This window comes from Cebus imitator, unplaced genomic scaffold (genome assembly GCF_001604975.1).
Source record: "Cebus imitator isolate Cc_AM_T3 unplaced genomic scaffold, Cebus_imitator-1.0 Scaffold9, whole genome shotgun sequence".
In the NCBI taxonomy this organism is placed as follows: domain Eukaryota; kingdom Metazoa; phylum Chordata; class Mammalia; order Primates; family Cebidae; genus Cebus; species Cebus imitator.
The window spans coordinates 537,283-549,599 of record NW_016107324.1 but is presented as its reverse complement, the minus strand read 5'-3'; the positions used below and the strand labels follow the sequence as shown (position 1 = coordinate 549,599).

General features: G+C 37.0%; 1 protein-coding gene across 2 annotated transcripts in view; it reads right to left on the bottom strand.

The window, feature by feature from the left end:
• The window catches only part of CUNH8orf89 (chromosome unknown C8orf89 homolog), an 18,699-nt gene that overhangs the window by 1,377 nt on the left and 5,005 nt on the right, over positions 1-12,317 (bottom strand). Inside the window, exon 3 of one of the 2 annotated variants that reach the window (XM_037745054.1) lies at positions 10,168-10,223. The exons of the other annotated variant lie outside the window; for it this stretch is intronic. Within the exon in view, the coding sequence (XP_037600982.1) occupies positions 10,168-10,223 (56 nt within the window). The remainder of the gene's footprint in view (positions 1-10,167; positions 10,224-12,317) is intronic. 2 annotated transcript variants of the gene reach the window in all.

Below are 12,317 nucleotides of genomic sequence, written 5' to 3'. Positions count from 1 at the left end.
CTTCTATGTTAATAAAAATTAATTAATTAATTAATTGAATGTAAATTAGTACAACCACTGTGAAGAACCGTTTGGAGGTTTCTCAGAACCAAAAATGGAGCTACCACATGGTCCAGCAATCCCATTGCTAGGTATATGCCCAAAAGAAAGGAACTCAGTATATCAAAGAGGTATCTGCATTCCCATGTTTACTGCAGTACTGTTCATAAGAGCCAAAATTTGGAAGCAACTGAAGTGTCTATCAACAGACAAATGGATGAAGAAAATGGGTTACATATACACAGTGGAGTACTATTCAGTCATAAAAAAGAAAGAGATCCTGTCATTTGCAACATTATGGATGGAACTGGAGATCATTATGTTAGGTTAAATTAGTGAGTCACAGAAAGACAAATTTCACATATTCTCACTTATTTGTGGGTGCTAAAAATTAGAACAATTGAACTCAGGGAGGTAGAGAATAGAAGGATTGTTACCAGAGGCTGGGAGGGATAGTTGGGGGGGAAGAGTGGGGATGGTTAATAGGTACAAAAAATACAAAGAATGAATAAGAACTAGTATTTGATAGCACAACAGGGCAATGATAGTCAATAATAATTTTACTTGTACATTTAAAATAACTTAAAGAGTATAATTGGATTGTTTATAACACAAAGGATAAATGCCTGAGGGGATGGATACTCCATTTACCCAGATGTGGTTATTACACATTACATTATTACACGTTGTATGCTCGTATCAAAATATCTCATATACCCCATAAATATATACACCTACCCAGAAAAATTTTTTTAACTACTAATTTTTGATATAACATATGTTTTGAATTAAAAATGCCATGTTTACTTTTTTTTTGAGATGGAGGATGGAATCTTGTTCTATCGCCTAGGCTGGAGTGCAGTGGTGGGATCTCAGCTCACTGCAACAACTTCCACTTCCCAAGCTCAAGTGATTCTCATGCCTTAGTCTCCTGAGTAGCTGGGACTACTGGCATGTGCCATCATGCCCAGCTAGTTTTTGTATTTTTAGTAGAGACAGGGTTTCACCATGTTGGCCAGGCAGATCTCGAACTCCTGGCCTCAAGTGATCTGCCCACCTCAGCCTCCAAAAGTACTGGGATTACAGGCATGAGTCACCATACTTGGCTTCAATGTGTACTTTCTAAAATGACTATGTGCCTCAAAAAATATTTATCTAAAAAACTTTTAATGCTTGTATTTAATTATATAAAAATATGTTGGTGCAAAAGTAATTGCCATTCTAAAAATCACAATTACTTTTACACCAACCTAATCTGATTCTGTACAATACTTTTTAAAACATGTGATGACTGAGATTTATTTCAAAGTAAAAGGCACACTCTCCATAAATAATTAACTCATTTCATATTTTACATGCCTATCAAGTTATTTTCTTCAAATAAAAACATTTCTTTTAAATGCTGAGAAGTAAAATTGTAAAGTAAAATAAAATGTTCACTTAGCTGAAATCGCATTAATCAAGCTTCTCTCATAGGGTGGTAGTAATAACAACAGATAGCATTTGTTGAATGATCTTGTCAAGTACTTTACATCTATTTTACCCATACAACAACACTATGAAGTAATAATCTGTACTATCTCAAGTTACACATTTATGGACTTCTGTTCTTAGCGGTGCAATGAACTTGACACCTTAAAAGACCCTCTGGCAGCAAAATAACTAGATTCCAGGCATTAAGCAAACCTGAAAAAACTTCAAAGAATCAGTATCATATGGACAAATGCAATTAAGTTGGAAGTTGTTAATAAGAGAAATTTTAAATTCTGAAATATTTAGAAATTTATACACATGTGTTAGTCCATTTTTATGCTGCTGATAAGGACATACCTGAGACTGGGTAACTTATAAAGAAAAAAAGGTTTAATGTAGTCACAGTTCCACATGGCTGAGGAGGCCTCACAGTCATGGCAGAAGGCAAAAGTCACGTCTTACATGGTGGCAGAAAAGAGAGAATGAGGACCAAGCAAAGGGGGTCTCCCCTTGTAAAACCATCAAATCTCATGAGGCTTATTCACTACTATGAGAACAGTATAGGGGAAATGCCCCCATGATGCAATTATCTCCCACTGAGTCCATCCCACAACACATGGGACTTACGGGAACTATAATTCAAGATGAGGATTTGAGTGGGGATACAGCCAAATCATATCAACACATTTTCTAAATTATCAGTCAAAAAAGAAATCATAACAACATAAAAAATATTTGTTGCTGAATGATAAATATCACAAAAGTTGTGTAATGGAGCAAAAGTTGTATAGAGAGAGGTTTACACCCTAAAATGTCTATGTTAGAAAAGAAATTGAGAATTTAAAAGACAGGTATTAGATACACATTAGAAAAAAAGTAAACTCAAAGAACATGGAGGAAAAAAGATAATATAGAAAAGAGGAGAAATCAATGAGGTAGAAAACAAAGTCACAATAAAAGAGGTTTTATAAAAAGACAAAAGTTCTCCACTGAAAAAAACTAATAAAAAAGGAAAACATCTAGTGACATTACTCTAGAAAATAAAAGAAGGCACAAACATATAATATTGAGAAAAAGAGGAACAGAATTACAGATAAAGCAAAGACTAAACTTTTTGCTAATAAGTTTTTAAAACTTAGACAAAATGCAAAAGTTTCTAGAAAATATAACTTACCAAAACTGAAAAATTTGAATGCCTTAAGAGTCCTAAATTTAAAATGATTGAATCAATATTAAAAGATTATCCCAAAGAAGACAAGTAACCCAAATGAATTTTACAAATGAATTCCCTCAAACTTTCAAGAGAAAGATCATTCCAATTTTAGGTCATATTCTTCAGAGAATAGAAAGAGAAATCGTCCCCAGTTCATTCCACAAGGCCATTATAATTTTGACACTGAATCCAGACAAGGACAGAGCAAAAAGAAAATTCATGGCAATCTCACTCTACTTACCAACATAGGTAAAAAATCCCAAATGAAATATTATCAAATTAAATATGTCAGAACATAAATAAATAATAAATCATTTCTCAACTGGGTGATCTCAGGAATAAAAGGTTGACTTAATGCTACAAAATCTGTCAATGTTATTCTTCACATTAAAATGTTAAATAAAAAAAAATATGATCACCTCAATCAGTTCAGGAAAATAATTTAGTAAAATTCAACTATCACTTAAAAAAAAACCTCTAGCAAATTAAAGGGAACTTCTTTAACTTCATTAAGCATATCTATTCCAAATCTAAAGCAAGCATGATTCTTAGTGAGCAAACATTAAAGGGATTTACTTTAAAATTAGAAACAAGCCAAAGATGCCTACTATTCACTTCTACTCAGTATTGTATTTGTGGTTCTAGCCAGCTTAGTAAAACAAGAAAAAGAAAGGCATAGAATTTGGAAAGGAGGAAAGAAAACTGACATTATTTATAGATGATTATGATAATCTACATAGACAATCTACAATAATCTATTAATTATAAGAAATAATGTGTCTTTGGCAAGGTAGATGGCTATAAGACCAAATGACAAAACAACATTTCAAAATACCCATAATAGAAAGTTAGAAATTTTAATTTAAAAAGAATTGTGGCAAACTATTAATCAATCTCTTAAAACTTTTTTCCTCTTCTTCCATAACAGAATTTTAACTGGGCACATGGCCACCAAGGTATAGATTACATTTCTCAGCTTGCCTTAGAGATAATTATAGCATTGTTACTAAAGATACTAACAGAAATAAATTTCTATTATTTATAAGCAACCCAGTTTACAGAATTTTGTTATAGCAGCACAAACAGACTAAAACACTTGTATTATTTATAGGTCTGCTTCTGTTGTCTGTTTCTCCTCTTGTTTTTTGTTATTCTTCTATGCCTAGTAAGTTTTGACTGGATGTATATGACACTGTATATGTCAAATACACTGGAGGTATTTGACACTGTATATGAAAACCTATAAGGCTCTGGTTCATCTTACAGTTTTCCAGAGAGAATTTCATTTTCTTCTGTCAGGAAGATCAATTTAATCCAGTCCTGATTGGGTTTTAAGTTTTTTTAAAGCTAGTCTATTAAGCCAGTCATGGTGGCTTATGCCTGTAACTCCAGCACTGTGGGAAGTCAATGTGGGCAGATGACTTGAGGTCAGGAGTTTGAGACCAGCCTGGCCAATGTGGCAAAACCCCGTCTACCCTGGCCAACATGGTGAAACCCCCTGTCTACTAAAAATATAAAAATTAGCCAGCTACCCAGGAGGCTAAGGCAGGAGAATTGCTTGAACCTGGGAGGCAGAGGATGCAGTAAGCCAAGATCTGCACTCCAGCCTGGGCAACAGAGTGGGACTGCGCCTCAAAAAAAAAAAAAGAAAGAAAGAAAGAAATCCAATCTGTCCTTGTTGGTATGCCTCTATTTATGGTGTACAGCACTATGGGAGTTTCAGCGGAAAGCCTAGAATGTGTACTAACAGCTCTCCATCTTGGCAGGCCTTAAACTCCCACCTCTGTCTCCACAGCAAATGCTGTTACTGAAATCTCTATGCTCAGTTCTTAAGCATCCTAGAAGCTGTTTTCTGCTTGATTTTTAAAAAATATTGGCCCAGTACACAACTTCTTGGGAATAGACAAATACTTGGAGAGGAAATTGCTCACAGAATTTGGGGTTCACTTCTCTTTGGTTATTCCTCCATATGTTGGCTTCTCAAGTTCTATCTACTGGTAAAGATAGTCTTTTACAAGCTATTTCATCACAGCCAGAGGAAATTCTCAGGTCATTTTTTTTTTAAGGTACAACTATTGAAATAGATGACAGTTGCCACAGTAATCCTTTAAAAACTCCGATCACATTAAAATCATTCTTTTTTAAAATCAGTCAATGGCTCTTCATTACAATCAGAGGTAAATTAAAAGTCCTCTCAGGCCAGGCACGGTGGCTCACACCTGTAATCCAAGCATTTTGGGAGGCCAAGGCGGGAGGATTATGAGATCAGGAGTTTGAGACCAGCCTGACCAACATGGTGAAACCCTGTTTCTACCAAAAATACAAAAATTAGCCCAGTGTGGTGGCACACACCTGTAATCCTAGCTACTTGAGAGGCTGAGTCAGAAGAATCGTTTGAACCCAGGAGGCGGAGGTTGCAGTGAGCCAAGATCGCACCACCGCACTTCCAGCCAGGGTGACAGAGTGAGACTCCATCTCAAAACAAAACAAAACAAAAAAGTCCTCTCTATGGCCCTATACGATCAGATACTCCATTATTTTTCTTACCTCATCTTCCATTACTTAGACACACTGCAGTCTTGATATCCTTGCAACAGGGCAGGAACCATCCTGCCCTGGGAGCCTTTGCTGGTTCCAAGAGAATAACTTAACTCCTTCACTTCTTTCAAGTCTTTGTTCAAAGATTACTCTCTGTTAAACCTTCCCTAACCTCTCTATTTAAAATGTAAATCATTCTTTTCTGATATCCGTTACCCTGCTCTATTTTGTTGTTGTTTCTACTGCACTTACCTCCTGACATACTATACAATAGACTCATTTGTTATATTTAATGTCTATTGGTTATATTCTTCCATTAGAATGTAAACTCTACCAGGGCAGAGATCTTTGTTTCATTCAGAGATATTCCTTGAGCCCAGGCACCTAGAGCAATGTCTGGCACAAAATAGATAATCAATTCATATTTGTTGAATGAAAATGAATACATGATGCATGAACTGCCTTCTTTTTTTTTGAGACAGGGTCTCTCCCTCTGTCATCCAGGCTGGAGTGCAGTGGCACAACCTAAGCTCATTGCAACCTCTGCCTCCCAGGCTCAAGCAGTTCTCCCACCTCAGCCTCTCAAGTAGCCAGGAGTACAAGTGTGAGCCACCATAGGATAATTTTTGTATTTCGTAGAGATGGGATTTTGCCCTGTTGCCCAGGCTGGTCTTGAACTCCTGGGCTCAAGTAATCTGCCCCTTTTGACCTCTCAAAGCACTAGAATTACAGGCATGAGCCACCATGTCTGGCCCATGAACTCCCTTATTGTATGACTCTGAAGGAATTTTTAATGAATATTTACTGAAAATTCAATCTGTTGCAGAAACTAGTGTAGGCACTGTAGGGATATGAAGGTGAATAAGATATAGAAGCCATCATGATGGCCTATTGGAAAAGAGGCTGGCAAATGTTCATTTTGGCCAAGATTCAAAGGAATGTCTTTTGTTCTTTTTTTTGAGATGGGGTCTCACTCATCCAGGCTGGAGTGCAGTGGTGCAATCTCGGCTCACTGCAACCTCCACCTCCCGGGTTCAAACAGTTCTCCTGCCTCAGCCTACTGAGTAGCTGAGATTACAGGCACATGCCCCCACGCCCAGCTAATTTTTTGTATTTTTATTAGAGATGTGATTTCACCTTATCGGCCAGGCTGGTCTTGAACTCCTGACCTCATGATCTACCCACCTCGGCCTCCCAAAGTGCTAGGATTACAGGCGTAAGCCATCACGCTTGGCCAGAAATGTCTTCTGTTCTAATTAACATTTATATTTTTATTTTACACTGTCTGTTGATTACAGAAGCTTTTTTAGTATATGGAAATTCAGATAAAGAAAATATCCAAGGAAAAGTTCGTGAACATTTAACCTTATAAACTTCTATAGACTGAGCTTGCAGAGCTACTAACAAGTCAATTCTAACAGCTACCAATAATGTCAATAGAAGTGTTACTTAGTAATTTTGGTTTTTGTTGTTTGTTTGGAGATGTTAAGTTAACTCCATTATTCCATAAGCCAAAGGCATGAAAGTGTGAGTGTGTTAGAGGAAGATAAGTATGATTATGATAAAAATTTAAAATAAGGTTTTAAAAATATTTAACTTTATTTTTCACTTTTATTTCAAATTCAGGAATACATATGTAGGTTTGTCATATAGGTAAACTTGTGTCATGGGGATTTATTATACAGATTATTTCATCACCCAAGTACTGAACCTAGTACCCATTAGTTATTTTGCCTGATCCTCTCCCACCTCCCACTTTCCACGTTCAGGTAGGCCCCAGTGTCTGTTGTTTCTGTGTGTCCATGTGTTCTCATCTCTTAGCTACCACTTATAAGTGAGAACATGTGATAGTTGGTTTTCTATTCCTGCATTAGTTCGCTAAGCATAATGGCCTCTGGCTCCATCCATGTTCCTGCAAAGGATATAATCTTGTTCTTTTTCATGGCTGCATAGTATTCCACAGTGTATATGTACCACATTTTCCTTGTCCAGTCTACCACTGATGGGCATTTAGGTTGATTCTATGTCTTTGCTATTGTGAATAGTGCTGCAGTGAACAAAAGTATGCATGTGTCTTTATGACAGAAGGATTTATATTCCTTTGGGTATAGACCCAGTAATGGCATTGCTGGGTCAAATGGTATTTCTGTTTTTAGGTCTTTGAGGAATCACCACTCCATTTTCTACAATGGTTAAACTAATTTACATTTTCATCAATAGTGTATAAGTATTCCTTTTTCTCCATAACCTCTCCAGCATCTGTTATATTTTGACGTTTTAGCCATTCTGACTCAGCAAGCTGGTATCTCATTGAGGTTTTGATTTGCATTTCTCTAATGATCAATGATGTTGAGCTTTTTTTCATATGCTTGTTGGCTGCATGCATGTCTTCTTCTGGAAAAGTGTTTGTTCACATTTCTTCCCCATGTTTTAATAAGGTTGTCTTTTTCTTGTAAATTATTTAACTTCCTTATAGATGCTGGATATTAGACGTTTGTCAGATGCATAGTTTGCAAAATTTTTCTTCCATTCTGTAGGTTGTCTGTTTACTCTGTTGATAGTTTCTTTTACCATGCAGAAACTCTTTAGTTTAATTAGATCTCATTTGTCAATTTTTGCTTTTGTTGCAATTGCTTTTGGCATCTTTGTCATGAAATATTTGCTTGTTTCTATGTCTAGAATGATATTGCTTACATTGTCTTCCAAGGTTTTTATGGTTTGGGGTTTTACATTTTAATATAACTTGAGTTGATTTTTGTATATGATGTAAGGAAGAGGTCCAGTTTTGATCTTCTGCATGTGGCTAGCCAATTAGCCCAGCATCATTTATTGAATAGGGAGACCTTTCCCCATTGCTCGTTTTTGCCAGCTTTGCTAAAACTCAGATGGTTGTAGATGTGTGGCCTTATTTCTGATCTCTTTATTGTGTTCCATTGGTCTATGTGTCTGTTTTTGTACCAGTACCATGCTGTTTTGGTTACCATAGCCCTGTAACATGGTTTGAATTCAGGTAGTATGATACCTCCAGCTTTGTTCTTTTTAGTTAGGATTGCCTTGGCTATTTTGGCTCTTTTGTGATTCCATATGAATATTAAAATGTTTTTTCTAGTTCTATGAAGAACATCATTGGTAGTTTAATAGGAATTACATTGCTTTGAGTAGAATAGTTATTTTAACTACATTGAGTCTTCCTCTTCATGAACATGGAATGTTTTTCCACTCGTTTGTGTCATCTCCAATTTTTTTTGAGCAGTGTTTTGTAGTTCTTCTTGTAGAGATCTTTGTAATTCTCCTTGTAGACATCTGGTTAGCTGTATTCCTAGGTATATTATTCTTTTTGTGCCAATTGTGAATGGGACTGTGTTCCTGATTTGGTTCTTGGTTTCACTGTTGTTGGTGTGTAGGAATGTTATCAATTTTTGCACATTGATTTTGTATCCTGAAATTTTTCTGAAGTTGTTAATCAGCTTAAGAAGCTTTTGGGCCAAGACTGTGGGGTTTTCTGGATATAAGTTCCTGTCATCTACAAGCAGGGATAGTTTGACTTCCTCTCTTCCTATTTGAATGCACCTTATTTCTTTCTCTTGCCTGATTGCTCTGGTCAGAACTTCCAGTACTATGTTGAATAAGAGTGGTGAGTGTCTTGCCCTGGTTTTCAAGGGGAATGTTTCCAATTCTTGGTTGTTCAGTATAATGTTGGCTGTGGATTTGTCATAGATGGCTTTTATTATTTTGAGGTGTGTTCCTTCAATATATAGTTTATTGAGAGTTTTTAACATGAAGGGGTGTTGAAGTTTATCAAAAGCCGCTTCTGCATCTGTTGAGATAATCATGTGGTTTTTGTCTTTAGTTCTGTTTATGTGATGAGTCACCTTATTGACTCAGGTATGTTGAACCAACCCTGCATTGCAGGGATAAAACCTACTTGATCGTGGTGGATTAGCTTTTTGATGTGCTGCTAGATTCGGTTTGTCAGTATTTTGTTGAGGATTTCTACATAAATGTTCATGAGGGATAATGGCCTGAAGTTTTCTTTTTTTGTTGTGTTTCTGCATGTTTTGGTATCAGGATGATGGTGGTCTCATAGAATGAGTTATGGAGGAATCCTCCTCTTCAAATTTTTAGATAGTTTCAGTAGGAATGGTATCAGCTCTTCTTTGTACATCTGGTAGAATTCAGCTGTGAATCTGTCTGGTCCTGGGATTTTTTTGAATGTTAGGCTATTTGTTACTGATTCAATAGAAATCTTAAGCATTTAAGGAAATAGTTGTTGAGCATAAGGAAAAGATGAATCATTTGACAGACTGAAGGACAAATGGCAAATAAAGTATATCTTAGTGCCATAAACCCTTTTAGTCACCATGAACTTAGGAGTAACTTGACTTAAGAGTAGTTTTTTGGGAACAAAACTGTTGGTACAGAGATAAGTTTCTGTATTGAAGGTCATAAGCACATGGGATTCATGAAAATAACAATTAGAAGATAAAGCTAGAAAGGAAAGCTGAGGGAAGATGGTAAGGGGTTCAATGCCAAGCTAAAGAGTTCATACTTAGTCTGTGGGTAATGAGGGAGTCATTGTTTTTGAAGAAGAGCATAATGTGATTAGAAGTCAAGGCATTGAAGGATTTCAAAGATCAGACATTCAAAACAAGAAGACCAGTTTGCAGGCTACTAAATGGTCCAAGTGAGATATGAGGGCCTACCCTAGGGCCCTGAAGTTATAAAAACATGTTTATAATGAACCCAGAATCCACTTAGTTTATAAAATAAAAAAAGCTTGAAAAAAGTAGTAACAAAACAAAAAGAATTAAACCAATTTAAAAAATGATTTTTTTTTTTTTTTTTTTAAGATAAGGTACATGACACCCAAGACATGTGGTGGGAAAAAAGACGAGTCAGCTTACCTTTTGATTTCTCCTGAAGTGGTGCCACGCTGCCTGTCTCTTTGGTCTTCTTTATCCTAAACATTACATGTTATCATAAAATCACTTATATATAAATTCAGGGTACAGTGAAACTCACTTGTTGAATGCCATCACATGGAAATTAAATAAATGTTAAAAAAAAGGAAAATCTTTCCATTATAACTAATTCCATCAGAAGCAGATATGAGCCAACTTAACACCTTACTTTTTACCAGTGGCTGAGTGGTATGTCTAACTTCTCCCAAGGATCTTTATCACACCTCTCACTATAGTCCTGACTCAAGCAATGCTAAGAGAGAGGGAATCGAGATAAATAGACCATTTGGGTATGTTGAATACCAACTATCACTTATTTGTGCACTTTTTACCTGTCAATCACCTCAATCTAAATGTTGTCATAACTTTTGTTCCCACTGAATTCATCTAGATAATAAGTAGATTATTGGGAAAATACATCATGATTGAATCTGCTGTGGGTGAGATAGCCCATTATAAAAATCCCAAATTTCTTGTAACAATATTTTTTTTGAGACAAGGTCTCACTGTCTCCCAGGCCAGCATGATGCAATCATATAGCTCACCGTAACTTTGAACTCCTAGGCTCAAGCAACTTTCCTGCCTCACCTTCTCGAGTAGCTGGGATGATAGGTGCATGCCACCACACAAGGCGAATTAAAAAAAAAAATGTTTGAAGAGATGGGGTCTCACTATGCCCAGGCTAGTCTCAAACTGCTGGCCTCAAGCGATCCTTCTGCCTCAGCCTCCCAAAGTGCTGGGTTTCCAAGCATGAGCCACCACTTCCAGCCTCTTGAAACTATTTTATACTTTAAAAGTCAGCAGCAACTTTGCAGTGCTCCACCTCTAGAATACTACTATTATTTATATTACTAGAGTGTGCTCTGAGATTCACTAAAAAATTTTGCTTACCAATAAGAAAATTTGAAAAAAAATACACTTTTAATCAAATATTCACACAAGGAGGGAAAAATGAGGGTAAGGAGTTGTACATAAAACAAACAAAAATGAGTACTTCCCTGCTTTGCCAGAACTGCTCCTTCACAGGGTGCTGTGCAATGTGCACAGAACAGCATACTTGCAGACAATCTGACATGTTCTCACTACAACGGCTAAAATGAAGACACTTGAGTTAAAGGCAGGGAAAAGAACTAACATTTATATTTGCCAAGCACTTTATATACATTATGTCACTTGGCCATTAGTCTTCCACTTTATATATGAAGAACACTTGTCATAACATGAATAAAATATATTCAATTATCCTTCATTGACTTAAGTAAATTCACATTCAAATCAATGTACAATGTTTAGAAATAATTTCACAGTCAAATCACAAAGGAAAAACAGAAACAAACAAACAAAAACCTGAAATATGTGGAAATAATAAGAAGCAAAATGAAAGACCCCAAATTAACATCCAGAAAGGACAAATTCACGGCGTTTTCCAGGCTTCCAGTACCTTTAAGATGATCATGTGTATGCAAGGAAGCGTAACAAGACCGGTCCATACTGATACAAAGCCCACTGGCACAGGCAGCCCTACACACTCCTACCCCCTCCCCAAAGGGCACTGTTACCCTTGATGAAAATGACAGAGACCGGGAGTGGTGGCTCACACCTGTAATCCCAGCACTTTGGGAGGCCGAGGCAGGTGGATCACGAGGGCAGGAGATCCAGACCATCCTGGCCAACATGATGAAACTCTGTCTCTACAAAAACACAAAAAATTAGCCAGGCGTGGTGGCAGAACCCTGTAATCCCAGCTACTCAGGAGCCTAAGGCAGGAGAATCTCTTGAACCCAGGAAGCAGAGGTTCCAGTGAGCTGAGATCATGCCACTGCACGCCAGCCTGGCAACAGAGCAAGATGTTGTCTCAAAAAAAGAGACTGGGCACGGTGTCTCATGCCTGTTATCCCAGCACCTTAGGATGCCCACGTGGGTGGATCACGAGGTCAAGAGATAGAGACCATCCTGGCCAACATGGTGAAAACCCATCTCTACTAAAAATACAAAAATTAGCTGAGCGTGGTGGCACGCGCCTGTAGTCCCAGCTACTCAGGAGGCCGAGGCAGGAGAATTGTTTGAACTCGAGAGGTGGAGATTCCAGTGAG